The sequence below is a fragment of the Callospermophilus lateralis genome, chromosome 1, assembly GCF_048772815.1.
Source record: "Callospermophilus lateralis isolate mCalLat2 chromosome 1, mCalLat2.hap1, whole genome shotgun sequence".
In the NCBI taxonomy this organism is placed as follows: domain Eukaryota; kingdom Metazoa; phylum Chordata; class Mammalia; order Rodentia; family Sciuridae; genus Callospermophilus; species Callospermophilus lateralis.
Window position 1 is genome coordinate 223,267,266 of NC_135305.1, and position 16,261 is coordinate 223,283,526.

The 16,261-nt window shown below is 58.6% G+C and overlaps 1 protein-coding gene across 3 annotated transcripts; it reads left to right on the forward strand.

Moving 5' to 3' along the window:
* The first annotated feature begins 8,956 nt into the window (after positions 1-8,956).
* Slc39a3 (solute carrier family 39 member 3) lies at positions 8,957-15,949 on the forward strand. 3 transcript variants are annotated; one of them, XM_076872276.2, is made up of 5 exons: positions 8,957-9,086; positions 9,229-9,306; positions 9,657-9,738; positions 10,536-10,856; positions 15,041-15,949. In XM_076872276.2, the coding sequence occupies exons 4-5, from the start codon at positions 10,647-10,649 to the stop codon at positions 15,752-15,754; spliced, it is 924 nt and encodes a 307-aa protein (XP_076728391.1). In that variant the 5' UTR covers positions 8,957-9,086; positions 9,229-9,306; positions 9,657-9,738; positions 10,536-10,646; the 3' UTR covers positions 15,755-15,949. The 3 variants fall into 3 exon arrangements, with proteins under 3 accessions (XP_076728391.1, XP_076728382.1, XP_076728401.1); XM_076872267.2 differs by lacking the exon at positions 9,229-9,306; XM_076872286.2 differs by lacking the exons at positions 9,229-9,306; positions 9,657-9,738.
* Positions 15,950-16,261: the final 312 nt, after the last annotated feature.

Below are 16,261 nucleotides of genomic sequence, written 5' to 3' on the forward strand. Positions count from 1 at the left end.
CAGAGCAGCGCCCCCAGCGCTGGGGCTCGGGATGCCCATGGCCACAGGCCCTGGGCCAACTCGTCAAGCAGTTGTGCCGAATCGCTTTCCCCCAGGAAGGGGATCTGCCCGCTGGCTTTAGAATCTCTCTACACAGAAAAGCGTCTCAGCCCAGAGGGGGTGACTTGGGAACAAAACGCAGCGCGCCCGCATCCGCGGCCTCGGCGACATCCCTCGCTGAGCACCAGCCGGCCGCAGGCGCTCGGCCGGCAGGGGGCGCGCGGGGCGGCGCAGCATCAGGACCCGGCGGAAGGATGCGGCCCGCGAGCTCCCTGAGCCCGCTGCGCCTGCAGCCCCGGCGGACCTTGCAGAGCCAGGAGGGGGTGCCCCCCGGTACGTGCGCTCTGGAGCAGCACCCGAATGGCAGAGCCGACGGGAGGGTCAAAGAAAGTGCCCCCAGAAACCACAGGCTGTGTTGGGCCGCGGCGGTCCGGTCCCCCTGCTTCCACTGTACCAGGCGCAGGTGTCAGGGCGCAGACAGAACCACCTCCACCCGCCGGCCCCTGTCACCCCAACCAACGTGGTCATCTGGCCTGCAGGGGTCCACCGCGGCCCCACAGCCCCCTCCCACCAGCGCCCCTCCGCCCAGGACCGCCTTGGACCAGGCCTGAGGGGCATGGGCTTCTGCGGTGCAGGACCTCGGGACCCAACCGATGGCACCCGAAAGGTGGCCAGCCTTCCTTGGTGGCCGGGGGTGGCGCCGCCCAGCCCTCAGTTCTACACACGGGATCTGCGGAAGGAAACAGAGAAGGATTTTAAACGGAAATACAGACGATATTCTGGGTGGGCAAGACTTTCCTAGGACACGGAAGCATGAGCTGTGGTTTTTTTTTAATCAACCGGCTGGATCGCATTGACTAAAATAAGGAGTCCGCTAAAGGGAGAAATCAGTGGATCACCAAGTACATTAAGGTAGCCCCGAGTCGCCGCCGCCTGACAGTTTAGCAAGGCCCTCAGCAATTTGGCAAGGTCTTGTCTCTTTTTATTTAAATTTGTAAAAAGCGGGGCTGTGGCTGTGGCTCGGTGGTAAATAAAAGTATTGTATCCACCTACAACTAAAAAAATTTTTTTTTAAATAAATATTTTAAAAGGGCTGGGAATGGGCTGGGATTGTGGCTCAGCGGCAGAGCACTCCCCTAGCACGGGCGGGACCAGGTTCCATCCTCAGCACCACATGAAAATAAAGGCATTGTGTTGTGTCCATCTACACCTAAAAATAAATAAAATTTAAAAAAGGGGGGGGGGGCTGGGGATGTGGCTAAATGGTTAAGGCCCCTGGGTTCAATCAATCACCCAATACAAAAAACAAAAAAGGTACTTATGTGCAATTCATACTTTTCAAAAGTATTAATCAGGCATGGTGGGCATGCCTGTCATCCGGCTAAGGAGGTGGAGGCAGCCTGGGCCATTGAGGAGACTGCCTCAAAATGAAATAAAGGACTGGGCAGCTCAGTAGTAGATGCTTGCCTAGCATGTGCAAGGGGCCTGGGCTCCATCCCCAGTTCTGAAAAAACAAAAAAACACGCAAATATAAGATCATCCTTATTAGAAAAAGTTCACACAATGGCAAAATATTTAAAATACAATAGAAAAATCACACCTTATCCTGCCTCCAATCCCACATAGCCACAGTTTGTCTTATGTCCCTCCGATTGTCCTTTGTAGCTGATAACTCTGGTAGATTCTAAGTGTTTCTGTTCCTTTTTCACATGCTGAAATGGAACCCAGGGCTCACACATGCTCTACCACTGGCTGTACCCACAGCCCAGATGTCTGCTGTCATACTTTACAAACTGGCACAATGTCGTCTATAATTCCTCCAAATTTCCTCTCCATTTAACACATATCATGGTAATATTCCAGTGACACTTTCCTGTCACTGGAACAAAGTACCTGAGATAATCGATTTATAAAGAGGAAAGGTTGGTTTGGGGTCGTGGGTTTTAGGGCCATAGCCCAGGATTGCTGACTTGTTGCTGTGGCCTGTGGCAGGGCAGCATGTGGAAGAGTGATCAGCCCACCTCATGGCCAGAAAGCAGAGAGGAAGCCCAGGGCCCACAGTCCCCTGTGAGGCCTCACCCGCGACCCGTGCCCTCCCAGGCCCCTCCTGAAGGTCCTTGGGAGAACACTCAGGGTCCAGATCGTGGTCATTTCCTCTCAGGATCCACCTCGTTTTCTTACACAATAAGCCATAGGAGGGGTGGACACGGCTCCTGGACTCTGTTTCTCTACGACATCCTGCACGTCATCCTCACTCAGGGGCTGGGTGAGCCCACAGGAGTGAGCATCCCGCGTAGGGGTCAGTGTCAAGAGACCCTTTGGCCCAGAATGCAGCCCCTGACGCCCGCAGCCGCCGTCCAAGACGGAATGGAAACAGGGCAAGGAGGGACCTCGCGAGGCACCCTGAGAAACAGCACCTCAGCAGGTGCTCCGGTCACCGTCAACACGGCCAGTCACCTTGGTGGCATGGACCCTGGACATGAGGTCAGGAAAGTGGCCCCTCAACTCCCTGGCCCTGGAACTGCAGCATCCGTCCAGTCAGGAAGAGAGTGTCAGGAGGGTCCCAGGTCATGAAATCGAGGCGTGGGGCGAGACTGTCACAGCCAGAGGAGCCCAGGGACGTGGTACCTGGGTCCTGGGCAGGGTCCTGGGCAGAAGAGGACATTGGGAGCATGAGTGAAGCTTGGACCCCAGTTAATGACAGATGAGCGCCTGTCCCGTGTGAGGGGCGGCACCCAGGGAGGCCCTGAAGGTGGCCAGGCTCTCAGCCAACGCCCGGTCACTCTGAAACAACCAGTGTTTAAACTGCGTTACTTCTTCGTCTCCCTAGCCCTGGGGACTGGACCCAGGGGGCTTAGCTGCCGAGCGACTCGCCCACAACTGTGATGCCCGCGCTCACAGTTGACAGGGGGGTCGCAGGCGTCTCGCAGCGTGTCTCTCCCGATGACCAGGCATCCTTGACATGAACCCAGTGCGGTCATTAAATTCAGGAGATCGAACCAACTCCGATACGACCCTATTACCATATTTAAATCGTTGTTCATTCCATCACATTTCTGGAAACCTCTTTCTAAACCAGGATTGAATCCAGGACCTCCTACTGTGCTTCACAATCACATCTGCTTGGATCCGAACGGTTTTTCAGGTTTTCACGGCCACTCATGACGTTGGCATTCGGGGGACACAGGCCAGCTGTTCAGTCTCCACCTGGACCGTGGGAGCATTTCCTCATGAACAGACTTAGCCGTTGGTACCCACCCAGCTCACGGCGGGCCCTGAGTTCCATCCCCGGCACCAGACAGGACAATGAGACGACATGGGGTGGGGGGATCCTTCTACAATGTCCTCATTGGGCAGGAAGCAATATGGTGTTCTCCCCAGTTCTCCCTTGGGAGCCCAAGTGTCACTTTGGTCCCATGTGGGTGACACTATCTTTGACACCCTGCTGTGGAGAGGTAGGCTCCATCAGGTTGTGCCGCTGTGAGGTCCATTCTACCCACTTACTGAGAAGCCTCCCGGTTCCCACGCTCACGAGACTCTCAGGCTCCCGCCGTCCCTGCTCCCGCCAGCTGGCCTTGGCACCGTACCCCACCTTCCTCTGCCCTAGCCCAGGTGACAGACCCACGCTGCGGCAGGAGCAGAGGCCACCCCTGCTTGTGTTGTTAGATGCCTGGTCCTGGCAACCGTGCGTGGCCAGCACCTCCCTTGGTGGTCACCATGCGCTGTGTCCCTAGAGCACGGAGTCTCCAGGGGCGTCTGGCTGTGCCCTCTCAGCCGCGCCCCTGGGGCCGTGCACACTGCAGCCCCTGATACAGGACAGAGCGCAATGCAGCGGCTGCTGAGCGGCGCCCCGGGGCCTGGACGCAGCCGTCCTCCTACCTGTTCACCTGGCAACGGGCACCCTGACTGGCTCCAGTCTGGCCACGTGGCGGTTGGGTCTTCTAGGTCCCCACCGTTTGTGGAAGGCCTGGTCCCAGGGTGGTGTGGCCGGGAGGTGTGGGACCTGGTGGGAGGCTTGGGGTCCCTGGAGGCGGGCCCTGATGGAGGTGCAGGAGCCTGTGCCCTCTTCCTGGCCCTGAGGTGGGCAGCTCAGTCCTTCACATCCCCGGCCAGGAGGAGCTACCTACCTGCCACTGGCCCACTGTCTGTGGACCGCACCTGCAGAGCCGCCGGGCAGAGCGGCCCTGGGCCCGGGTGCGGTGATGTCCCAGGCCCGGGTTGTAGCCGGGGAGCGCAGGCGCTGGGGTAACTGCCCTGCCTCCCCGCAGCTCCGGGTGCCTTGATGGGTAGGTACTCGGGGGAGGTGGCCGGGTCCTGGGCAGGTGTTTGTTGAACGCCATAAGATGTCACCTGATTCTTTCCTGTGCCAATCAGCCGTGTATGAAAGTTCCCGATGCTGAACATGTTTTACGTCTGGCATGTATTTGTTTTCAGTTTTAAAATGTCGTATTGACTGGAAATAACCCAATATCCCCCAGGTAAACAGAGGAACCATTTTTAGTGAATCCATACAATGGAATCCTACAAAGTCAACCAAGCCAAGGAGCCCGACCGGCACAGCCTGGTCTCGCACACCCTGAAGGTGTGCCTTGCCGTCAGTCACACCTCCGTCTGCCTCCGTGGAGCTGTGGAGGGGCCTTGGTGGACACCTGCTTTACTCCACCCTGTAGGACCCGCTGCCTGTCCTTACGCTACTGTGCCTCTTGGGTCTGTCCCCCTATGAACTGCCGCCGTCCCTTTCCCGGCTTCATTTCGGGGCAGTCATTCTGGGTGGAGCGCAGCGTCTAGCAAATGATTGACATTTCCTGGGGCTGGGCTGGGGCTCGGGTGGTTCAACCCTCAGCATCGCATAGAGATAGATAAATAAACAAACAAACAAACAAACACAGGGATCATGTCCACCTACACCTAAAAATGCATCAAGTCTCTTTCCCTGTCTTGTCACTTTTTTCCTTTGTACCAGATAGTGAACCCAGGGGCACTAACCACTGAGCCTTTCAAAAAATATTTGATTTAGAGACAGGCTCTTGCTAGGTTGCTCGGGGGCTCACTAAGAGGCTGAGGCTGGCTTTGAAGGGTGGCCCTCCTGCTCCAGCCCCCCGAGCCGCTGGGACGACAGGCTGGGAGGACAGGCTGGGAGGACAGGCTGGGAGGACAGGCTGGGACGACAGGCTGGGACGACAGGCGTGGCTCGCAGGCCTCACCTGCCCTCAGGGCCATCGCTGTGGATGATTCCTTGTTTGGTTTTAGTTGTCAGTGGACTTTATTTTGTTCTGTTTACATGTGGTGCTGACCAGGGAACCCAGTGCCTCACCGGGCCAGCGACAGCTGAGCTCCACCCCAGCCCTGTGGATGCCCCTGAAATACTCCGCGCAGTCAATCCGCCTGGGCTGTCCTGTTGCGCCCCGGGGATACGTGGTTCCGGTGCAGGGGTTTAGAAACATGCACTGACCTCCTGCAGCTCCTGCTCGGAAGCCTTGCTTCCCGACTGACCCTGCGTAGATGCGGCCTTCCCCATGTTCCCTCGGAGGCCCCTGGTCTTTGCCTGATGTGCTGCTGCCACAAACCGTCTTCTCGTTGTGAACTGTGCAAGACACAAAGAAGCAACTGCTCAGTGTCTCCTAGTGACCCGCTGGGGACCACGGTGCAGTGGTGTGCACCTGCTGTCCCCGCACCCAGAAGTCAGAGGCAGGAGGTCCCTGAAGCCCAGGAGCTTGAGGCCAACGTGGACAACACAGACAGACCCCATCTTTAAAACGTTTTTTTTTTTTTTTTGAAAGCACAAGACACAACTTATCAATAGTTTCCGGAGATCGTGGGTTCCGCGAGGAAGCGACCTCAGGGAGGCTGACAGTGGCGTTCAGCGCGAGTGCCTGTGGCATCGCATGGGGACCTCTGCAAAGCCAGGTCCCTCACAGCCTCCAGGGCGCCCCTCCGCCAGTCCCGCCGGCTTTGGGAACAACACCGGCATCCACCTCAGCGCTCAAGCCGGAAGGCGAGAAGATGTCCCCAGCGCTTCTCCTCTGAGACCCACATGGCAGGCCAGCAGCCTGCCCTGCAGTGCACTCCCCACCCTCCTCCCACCCGGCGGCTGCCTTCATCTAAACCATCACCAATTCCGACTCCAACGATTCTTAACTGTCTCCCTGCTTCAGGACTGGCTCCCTAAAATTCAGCCTCTTTTCCTGTTTGTACTAGGGTTTAGAGCCACGGGTGCTCTACCCCTGAGCTTTTCCAGCACTTTTTAATTTTAGTTTGGGACAGGGCTCATTAAGTTGCCGAGGTTGGCCTGGAACTTGTGATCCTCCTCCCTCAGCCTCCTGTGTTACTGGGATTACAGGCAACAAGCAATTAAGCCTTTCTTCATACAGAAGTTAAAATAACCTTAGAACATTAGTTGGATTATGACCTTCACCTGCTTAAACCCTGTCACTGAGTCACAGCTGGGTCTGCAGCAGGGTTCCCAATGTCTCCCCTCCCGATTGTTCCTGACATTCAGCCGCCTGCCCTTCCGCTTCCTTAAGTGTGCCAGCTCTTTTCTGCCTGTTCGTTGACTCTCCCATCTGCCCGCTCCTGCTCAGCACTCTTTATTGGGCTGATTCCCACACAGTGCTCTTTTCTCTTCTTCACAGCATTTAGTACAATCCACAGTTTTTCTATGATGTATTAGTTATCAGTTGCTGCATAACAAATTTCCCCAAGACTTAGTGGGAAGAAACACCTTTTACCACCCCAGATCCCGTGGATTCAGTTTCAGGTGAAGCTGAGCCTTCAAAGGCTGCATGTAACCAAGGTGTCCACTGGGGAGTTCACACAGGACAAGAGCCCTTCCAAGTCACCGGGGGGCTCACATGGGACAAGAGCCCTTCCAAGACCCGACGCTCGTGATTGTAGACAGGGTTCAGTTCACAGGCTCTGGAGGGAGGCTCTCATGCTGACTGTTGGGGACACCCTCAGCTCCTTGCTTTGTGGCCTTCCCACAGCGTGCTTCATCAAGGCGTGTGAGCTTCGAAGGCAACAGGCAACCTGCTAGCAGGACAAAGTCACAGTTTTTATAACCTCTTTACAGAAGTGACCTTGCATCTCTCTGGCTCCCCCTGCTGGTGTGGATCAAGTCATGGGGGCTGGGGTTGTAGGTCAGTGGCAGAGCACTTGCCTAGCACTTGTGAGGCACTAAGTTCGATCTCCAGCACCATATAAGAATAAATAAATAAAGGTCAAAAAAAGACAAAGTTCTAAAGTTTTTTTTAAAAAGGAACCAATTGGGCTGGGGATGTGGCTCAAGCGGTAGCGCGCTCGCCTGGCATGCGTGCGGCCCGGGTTCGATCCTCAGCACCACATACAAACAAAGATGTTGTGTCTGCCAAAAAATAAATAAATATTAAAAATTAAAAAAAATTAAAAAAATAAAAAAGGAACCAAGTCATTGGGTTCTGTTCACAGTTGGGAGAAGTTACCTGAGGACATGGATGCGAGGGTGTGGGGTAGCCAGACCCTCCTAGAGACCTGCCCTGTCCCTCTCCCATCTGCGTGGCCTCTCGCTGGGCTATGAGCGGTGATGGGAGGGATTTTGTTTTTTTCTTCTATTTTATTCTCCTCCTTTTCCGTTCTGGGGATCAAACCTGAGGCCTTACACATGCAAGGCAAGCACTCTACCACTGAGCTACAAAAGAGTGAGCTACATCTCCAGTACATCCATTTTATTTCTTAAAAACTTAAAAAATTTTGTTTTTAAAATTGTACCACTGAGCCACATCCCTTGCCCTAAGAGTGTAAATGTTATGCAGAACATTTACACTCTTAACCATGTTGAAGAGCACAATTTTAGTGCATTTGTGCAACCTCCCCACCCCTCATCTCCAGAGCTTCCTCATCTTTCCAAACTGAAACCCTCCCCCTAAGAATTAACTCCACATTCTCTTTCCATCCTGTCCTCAGATTTTGTGAGTACGACTATGAGGATTTGTCCTTTTCCTTCTGGATTATTCCACACACATACCCTTTGATACCTGGCTCATGGGTCGGCCAGATAGAAGATCACAGCTAATAAGTGAATTCAGTCTTCTTCATAAGTCTTGTTGCTTTGGAGGGGGTACATGGGAAGCCTGTTTTTCCCATGTTCCTTCCACCTTAGGGAAAAAAGATCAATGTTCAATAGTCAGCCTTGATTTTACTTGGCCTGTCAGTAGTATTGACAAAAACAAAAAACAAAACAAACAAACAAAAACACAAGATGATTCTCTTGAAATATGTTGGCTCTATCCTATCTCTCATCAAGATCCTGCAGTGATGCCAGGCCTGGTGGTCCATGACTGTTACCTAGCAACTAGGGAGGCTGAGGCAGGAGGGTGCAAGTTTGAGGCCAGCCTGGACAACTTAGCAAGACCCAGTTTCAAAAATAAAAAGGGCAAGGGATGTGGCTCAGTGGCACGGCAGTTGCCTGGCATGTGTGACGCCTTGGGTTAAATGTCATCCCATCTTTTTTAGGGCCTCTAAGATCTGCCCCCCATTGTGATTGAAGTCACCATGAATCTCTTGACCTTGAATTTATTCCTCCTAACAACTGAGATTTGTTGAACCCATATATATATTCTTCTTAAGACTCCAGGAGGGGCATCATCAGAGAGGACGCTTTGAGAAGGACCGCTCTCCGTGGAAAATCGCTTCCCGTCAAATCGTCAACCCGAACAGAATTCAGCACCAGGCGCCCCTGGACAGCTCTGGAATCCGAACTCTTCCGGAATCATTCCTTAAAGCTCCGAGTTTCCCACCGGAGTTGCCTGATGGTTGCTCCCGCAGCTCAGTAGGAGGAAACTACTTTTCCGTGCCGGTCGAGAGGTGGAGTCGCAAGATGAGTGGCAGCCGCTTCAACCAATGGAGAGGGCGTTTTGCCAGCCGTGCCCAGGAAGACCAATGGGCGTGAGCGTGGGTGGGTCGTGGGCCGCGGCGCGCCGAGCCTGGGACTAGCCAGGACCGCGGCGGCGGGGTTGGGATCGCGCAGCGGTTGGCGGTGGGCGGCTTAGCCAGGTGGGCTACGGCCGGAGCAGGTACGTGTGGGGTAGGGGGTGGGCCCCGGAAGGCGGGGGCAGGGCCGGGGCCTGGCGCACTCTGCCCGCCGAGGCCTGGCACCCGCCGGGCACACAATAGGCGCTAAATAAGTGCTGAATTAATGTGCCCTCTGTGTCCCAGCCCCTCTAGCTCCCAGTTGAGAGCGTCCAGGCCACCCTCATTCTCACTTTCCGGAAGGGGGCACTACACACCCATTAGGTATTTATTGGGCGCCTGCTGTGTGCTTCAGTGCCTCTCTTTGCTGGGGGCTGCTGGGGGCTGCTGGGGGCTGCTGGGCTTGAGCAGACAGACTCCCCTGCCCCCGCGTAGTTCATAGCATGGAGGGAGCAGTGCCTTTAAATGTCTTTAATTAATAAAGTTTCCCCAGTGCACAAAATAGAAGAAAATAATGCCAGAAAAGGGGAGGGAGGAGGCAGCTGTGACCAGGGACATCAGAGCAGAGCCTAGAGCCAGGGTGAGGTGAGGGCTGGGCCATGAGAAGGGCTGGCACCTACCTGCGGGAAAGGAAGTGAGACTCCACTCAATAATGGTGACATTTTTGGGTCCAGGACAGAATCCACTGCACTTTGGCCCAAGGCTCCAGCTCATCCAGCCAGTGGTTGCCGAGCATCTGTTGTGCCAGGCCTCACGGTAGGTGCAAGGGACCTGGATTAGAGCAGGGGTCGGCCAGGGGAGGTCCTCCCGCGAGGTCCTGGGGCAGTGAACCAAAAGATGAGGATGCATCCTTAGAAATCTAGGGGAGGGCTGGGGCTGGGACTCAGCGGGAGGGTGCTCGCCTAGCACATGTGAGGCGCTGGTTCCATCCTCAGCACCACATAAAAATAAATAAAATAAAGGGGATGTGTCCACCACAGCTTAAGAAAGAAAGGGAGAAACTTGGGGGAGAAGGGTCTTCCAGGCAGAGTGGCCCTGAGGCAGGACAAGCTTGACACGTTCGAGGCCTAGGAAAGCTGGTGTGGGCCGAGGTGAGGCAGAAGTGGGTCACGCAGACCCCAGCCGTGGGGTGAAGAGTTGGAGTCTGCAGGAAGCCAGGGGAGCAGCGCCCCAGGGAGCGTTCCGCAGCAGTGCAGGTGTCTGTTGGGTAGCCCGCTAGGCTCCCGGGCACAGGCGCAGGCACAAGGCCGAGGCCGCAGGCCCTCACGTTGTTTCTGGGGTTTTCTTATAACTTTGTTTATGTGACGCTGAGGCTCAAACCCAGTGCCTCACACGTGGCCAGGCCAGCGCTCTGCCCCTGAACCCCAGCCCAGCCCCGCATCGTGTCTTATTTTAATTAAACAGACACGTGACCAATGGCTGCCCGCTGGTTGGTGCAGTGCAGGGGGATTTTTCGTGGGAGGAGTGATGTACGGGAGCCCTGGGGTGGGTAAAGGGTGGGTGTGACTGTCCTGGATGACCCCAGGCTGACGTGGCTGCCCCCGTGTCCGCAGTGGCCGAGTGCCGGCATGCACCTCCAGCTGCGTGGTCAGGCCCGTAGGGCGGGAGTGTGCACCCATGCGTGACCTGGGCCCTCGGTGACCGCGGCGACCCCAGCCACCACCATGATGGAGTTGTTAGTGGCCAAGATCCTTTGCATGGTGGGCGTGTTCTTCTTCATGCTGCTGGGCTCCCTGCTCCCCGTGAAGGTCATCGAGACGGACTTTGAGAAGGCCCATCGCTCCAAAAAGATTCTTTCCCTCTGCAACACCTTTGGAGGCGGAGTCTTTCTGGCCACGTGCTTCAATGCGCTGCTGCCTGCTGTGCGGGAAAAGGTAATGCTCCCTGCTGACAGTCGGAGCCCTTGGCACCTTGGGGCCAAGGGGCTCTGATGGTTCACCAGCCCCGATACCAACTCCAGCGGGGGCCTTGATTCTGTGAGGATGGCAGGAAGAGAAAATGGATTGCTGTGTGATCTGATGCCGATTGCTGCCCCTCTCTGTGCCTTGCCTGGTAAACAGGGGGTTTGATTAGACCTGTGTTGGGACGAGACTGATGAGCCCAATGGGAGGTGAGTATCCAGACCCTCTGCCCACTCCAGGCAGCGCGATGCTCCGTCCTGAACCCAGTGTGGCTGTTCTCCCGCTCCTGCGTCTGTCAGCTGTTGCTGTGTGGCAGGTCACAACGGACCTGTGTCTTCAGGCCACAGATGCTGTTGTCTTTCAGTCTCTGTGGTCAAGAGTCTGGGCACAGCCTCGCTGTCCTCTGCTTCAGGGTCACCCAGGGTTGCTGCCCCCGACCTGCGTGGGCAGCTGAACTTAAGGTCGCTCGTGTGAATTTCCGGGGACACCAAATGCAACTCAGACACAAGTTACCTTTGAACAAGCTTCAGGACGGCTTCTCCGGCCTCGGCCCCCGGCTCCCCGAGAGCGAGAGCCCGAGAAGGCAGGGGAGGCTGGCGAGAGAACGGGCAGGTTCAGGAGGGGCTTTTACTGGGGGGCTCTTGTTCTTAGAAAGTTCTATCCAAAAAAGGGCAGGGTTCCCAGGGACAGGTGAGTGGACTCAACCCTGGAGGCGCAGGGAAGAGCCCCTGCTATCCGAGCTGGACCGCCCGAGCCACGGCGGAGGCAGTGCTTGGTCAGAATCTGAGGCATCGGGACTGGAAGGCGCGGTTATTCAGTGCGGCTCCCCACACAGGGTAGCAGTGGGGACGTGTCCTGGAGGGAATCCACCTACAGGCTCCTGTGGCTGCCATCAGCCTGGGGACCTGAGTTTCTCACCCTGGTTTCCTGGAAGTGGCCCCCGGGCCCTTGCCCAGGTGCCCTGCTGCAGGCTGAGAGCGCTGGGCTCTGCCCCGAGTCTCCAGCTGTGGCTCATACATGCAGTGACAGTGTGGCCGCCTTCTCCCCTGCTGGTGGGAAGTGAGGGCCAGCCCCCTGCCACTCAGGAGGCTGGGTCACTGGGGACGGTCTCGGGGTCTGTCTGCCATGACACCCAACCTGGTGGTCCTGCAGTGGCCCATTCCTTGAGCACTCCTTCAGGGTCCCACGGTTCAAGCCCCTCAGGGGGCTGGAGCTGGGTGGCCTGGCCATGCCTGCCTGGTGACCTCAGGTGAGCTACTCTTTCTCCCTGGGCCAGTGTGGGCAGGGCCTGGTGGACATCCTGGACTTCTTGTTCTTCCTCTATGAAAGCCCAGCAGCCCCTCCCAGTGTCCCTGGAGCTGGGCTGTCCCTTCAAGCCTGTGAGTGCCAGGGTGGCATTCCCAGACGGCCCTAGATGCTAGCCCTGGTACACGTGCACCCTGCCTGGTACGCGGGTGGGGCCGGGAATGAGGGCCGTGCTCCTGGAGGGATTTCGTGACCACTGTGGCCCATGGCTCCGGTGACACGGAGGTCGTCAAAAGGCAAGTAAGCGGGGTGGACCTGGCCGGCCTGGGGCAGTGCCCACCCTCCTGCTGGCCTCAGGGACTGAGAGCCAGGCATGGGCAGCGGGGCAGTGAGGATCTGAGGGAGGCCCCAGCCCAGGCCACCCCACCAGCAGCCAGTGTGGGCGTGGGACCTCAGTCATGGCTGCCAGGGGGTGGGGCTGCCACCACCCGCGGCTGCAGACTAAGCAGAGGGCCAGCCGCCGTTAGAGCCGCACGGTGGCACTCAGTGTCCTTGGCCAGGAGGCTGTCCTCTGGGCACCAGGGAGTGAGCACGGCCGTGCCCCTGAGAGGGTGACTGAGTCGTCTCTTGAGATCTGCACTCCATGTGCCATCTCTAGCCCCATTCTCCTCAGGCCCATGTCACCTGGACGTCCGTGGGTGGCCTCCTGTCCCCTCCGGCCCATCCTCCTGCAGCACGTGTGGCCTCTGGGGTCCTCCTGGCCCCCGCACCTGCCTGCTCAGGGCCGTGCCCCCTCAGCACGCGGAGCTCCCAGCCCAGCCCGCCACAGAGCAGGCCCCCTGCCTCCTGCACGTCCTTGGGATCCGTGCTCAGCCTCTGGGAGCAGCCAGTGGTCCCCGTGAGCCACCATGTCCCCAGGAGAGGCTCGCAGAAGCCTCCCGTGGCTGTTTGGGGAGCAGGTGAGGTGGCTTCTCTATGGAAACTGTCTCTACTGCAGCAAGGTTCTCTTCTGGGCCATCTGTCCCCGGGGTAACCAGGCCACACTAGGGACACAGGTGGCTATCTCAACTCGGGGTGCCCTGGCCTGGAGTGGGCAGTGCTGAACACCCTGCAGGCCTGGGGTGCTTGGCACAGAGAAAGATCCTGCCCGAAATGCTCCCATTGTAATTATGACACTCAAAACTGTCCCCAGACCTCATGGCCACGTGTCCCCTGGGGGTAGATACCTGACAGGTGAGGACCCGTGTCCCGTGATGAAATGACAGTGGGGGTGGGAGTTGGGGCCCCTGCACTGGGCTTCGTGGCCTCGGAGAGTGGCCATAGCTGGCCCTGCCTGCCGACTCCCAGAGGGTGTGCCGGTGTCCACGGGGTGCCTTCCACGGCACCTCGTCCTGGCAGACAGCCTGAGGCCTGGCGTCCGACCCTCACCCAGGAGCGTCTGTACTCCTGTGGCCCTTGGGAGCCAGGAGCTCGGGGCTCAGCATGTGGTCAGCTCTGACCCGTGGGAGGGAGTGGAGGAACCGGCAGTTCACCAGTCCCAGGCCGGGGCTGCGGCAGGTCACCCTGCAGGCCCCACTGGGGCAGAGAGCAAGGGGGCGAGGGACCTGGGCCAGGGCCTTTACTGTCGGGCGTCACCTGGGGGGCTCCGAGGGCATCTGGCTGGGGATCAGAGCATGTGGCATGGGTGCCTGGAGGTGCCTGAGGCTGCGAGGGTGTCCCTGGCACGTCCGCACGTCCTTTTGGGGTGTGGTCAGCGGGGCGAGTCAGGCATCCTGCATCCAGCGTCCCACAGTGAGGTGGTCACTGTGGTGGCTGTCCCAGGCAGAGGCTGGATGGACCTCACTGAGGAACTGAGAGCAGGCCAAGGGGGAGGCCGGGTTCAGGGTGCACGTGGAGGGGACAGAAGCGGAGTCTCTGCAGGGCACCTAGTGTAGGTGGAGCACCGAGAAATGCCAGGGAGGTGAAGACCAGAAGGGGAGCGGACGGCACGGTCCTGCCCTGGAGGTGGCGGGCGCTCGGTGTGCACTTCCAGAGAGGCCTGGGCCCACAGCCGCCTGCCGCGGCTCAGGTTCCAGGGGACAGGACCAGACTCCAGCCACACGTCACTCCCCTTGGCCACGTGTGGACAGTGCTTCCACACCAGTCTGGGAAGTCCTGCCAGGCCGTGCCAGCTGAAGGTCCCTGGGTTGGGGCACAGCCTCCAGAAGCAGAGCTTCCCAACTGCCTGCTGGGGAAGCCAGCTCCACACAGCACTGGGCACATGGGGGCCACGCCTGTCATCCCAGCAGCTCCAGAGGCCGAGGCAGGAGGATCTCAAGTCAGAGGCCAGCCTCAGCAACGTAGCCAGACCCTGTGTCAAAATAAAAAGGGCTGGGGAGTGGCTCCCTGGTGACCTGCCTGCTCCGCCGTGTCCCTCCCTGGTGGCCTGCCTCTTCCCGTGGACTCCATGTGCATGGGCACCTGGCATCTCTGTCTGCACAAGGACACCAGGCCTGTGGGTCAGGTCCCACCTGATGATCACGGCACCTTTTTGAAGCCTCCCTCCGCAGATAGGTTTGCATTTTGAGGCCCTGGGGTGCGGTTCAGCCATGACACTCGAGTTGCATTCGCCAGACCCTTCCTCCAGATGAGGCCACGGTGTGTGACGTGTCTTTCAAGGACACGGTTCAGCCCCCGAGGTGCCCCGGAGTCAGCGTGCTCCATGCACATGAGACCTTCGGGCGGCCTGATAACAGGGGTGGGTCTTTAGGTCCAGCACGTTGAGCACGCCTCCCCTCGCTGAGCCGCGGGCCTGGGGTCGGAGCCCAGGGCATTTCCCGGAGCTGCCCTCTGGGCCCACACTGAGCATGACAGACCCTGTGCCCCGCCACTGCCGCCCTGACGGCCTTTCCCTCTCCGTGTCCCCACTGCAGCTGCAGAGGGTGCTGAGTCTCGGGCACATCAGCACTGACTACCCGCTGGCCGAGACCCTCCTGCTGCTGGGCTTCTTCCTGACCGTGTTCCTGGAGCAGCTGGTGCTGACCTTTCGTAAGGAGAAGCCGTCCTTCATCGACCTGGAGACCTTCAATGCGGGCTCCGACGTGGGCAGCGACTCCGAGTACGAGAGCCCCTTCATGGGGGGCGCGCGCGGCCACGCCCATGGCGCAGGCCTGAGCGTGCGCGAGCTGTCGCGCTCCGGGCCGCTGCGCCTGCTCAGCCTGGCCTTCGCCCTGGCCGCCCACTCCATCTTCGAGGGCCTGGCGCTCGGCCTGCAGGAGGAGGGGGAGAAGGTGGTGAGCCTGTTCGTGGGCGTGGCTGTCCATGAGACGCTGGTGGCAGTGGCCCTGGGCATCAGCATGGCCAGGAGTGCCATGCCCCTGAGGGACGCAGCCAAGCTGGCGGTCGCCGTGAGCATCATGATCCCCCTGGGCATCAGCATCGGCCTGGGCATCGAGAGCGCTCGCGGCGTGCCCAGCAGCGTGGCCTCGGTGCTGCTGCAAGGCCTGGCAGGCGGCACCTTCCTGTTCGTCACCTTCTTGGAGATCCTGGCTAGGGAGCTGGAGGACAGGAATGACCGCCTGCTCAAGGTCCTCTTCCTGGTGCTGGGCTATGCCGTCCTGGCTGGGATGGTCTTCCTCAAGTGGTGAGTGCCCTCCTGGTTGCTGCCCCTGTGAGCCCTGGAGCCCCAGGCTGGACTTGAGCTGGGACCTGCCGCTTCCTGGAGAGGGAGCGCCGTGAGCCCTGGCCTTCACACAGGAGGACCCCTGGACCAGGCCGCGCCCAGCCCTGCGCCCCTGCCCACACCCCAGCCCCAGAGCACTGATCCTCTTTAAAACACTCTGACGTACTCACCAAAGCTGTGTGGCCGTGTCAGCTGCCCGAAGAGGGTCCGTAACTCGCAGGAGGTGGGGCGGGGCTGGTGTCCTGGCGGGGCCAGGCCAGACCTTCTCACACCCCAGCCCCAGGCCAGGTGGGCACATGGGGCCAGCTGGGCACAGTGCGGGCAGCGCCTGGAATGCAGAGAGCTGGGGGCTCGGGGCTGTGTGCTCCTGCCCGCTACTGCTGAGACCTGCCCCTGCTACACCACGTCCCACGCCTGTGAGGTGTGTTGGCGCCTCCGTGCCACAGCTGGACGGCTGAAGCTTTGTCCCTCC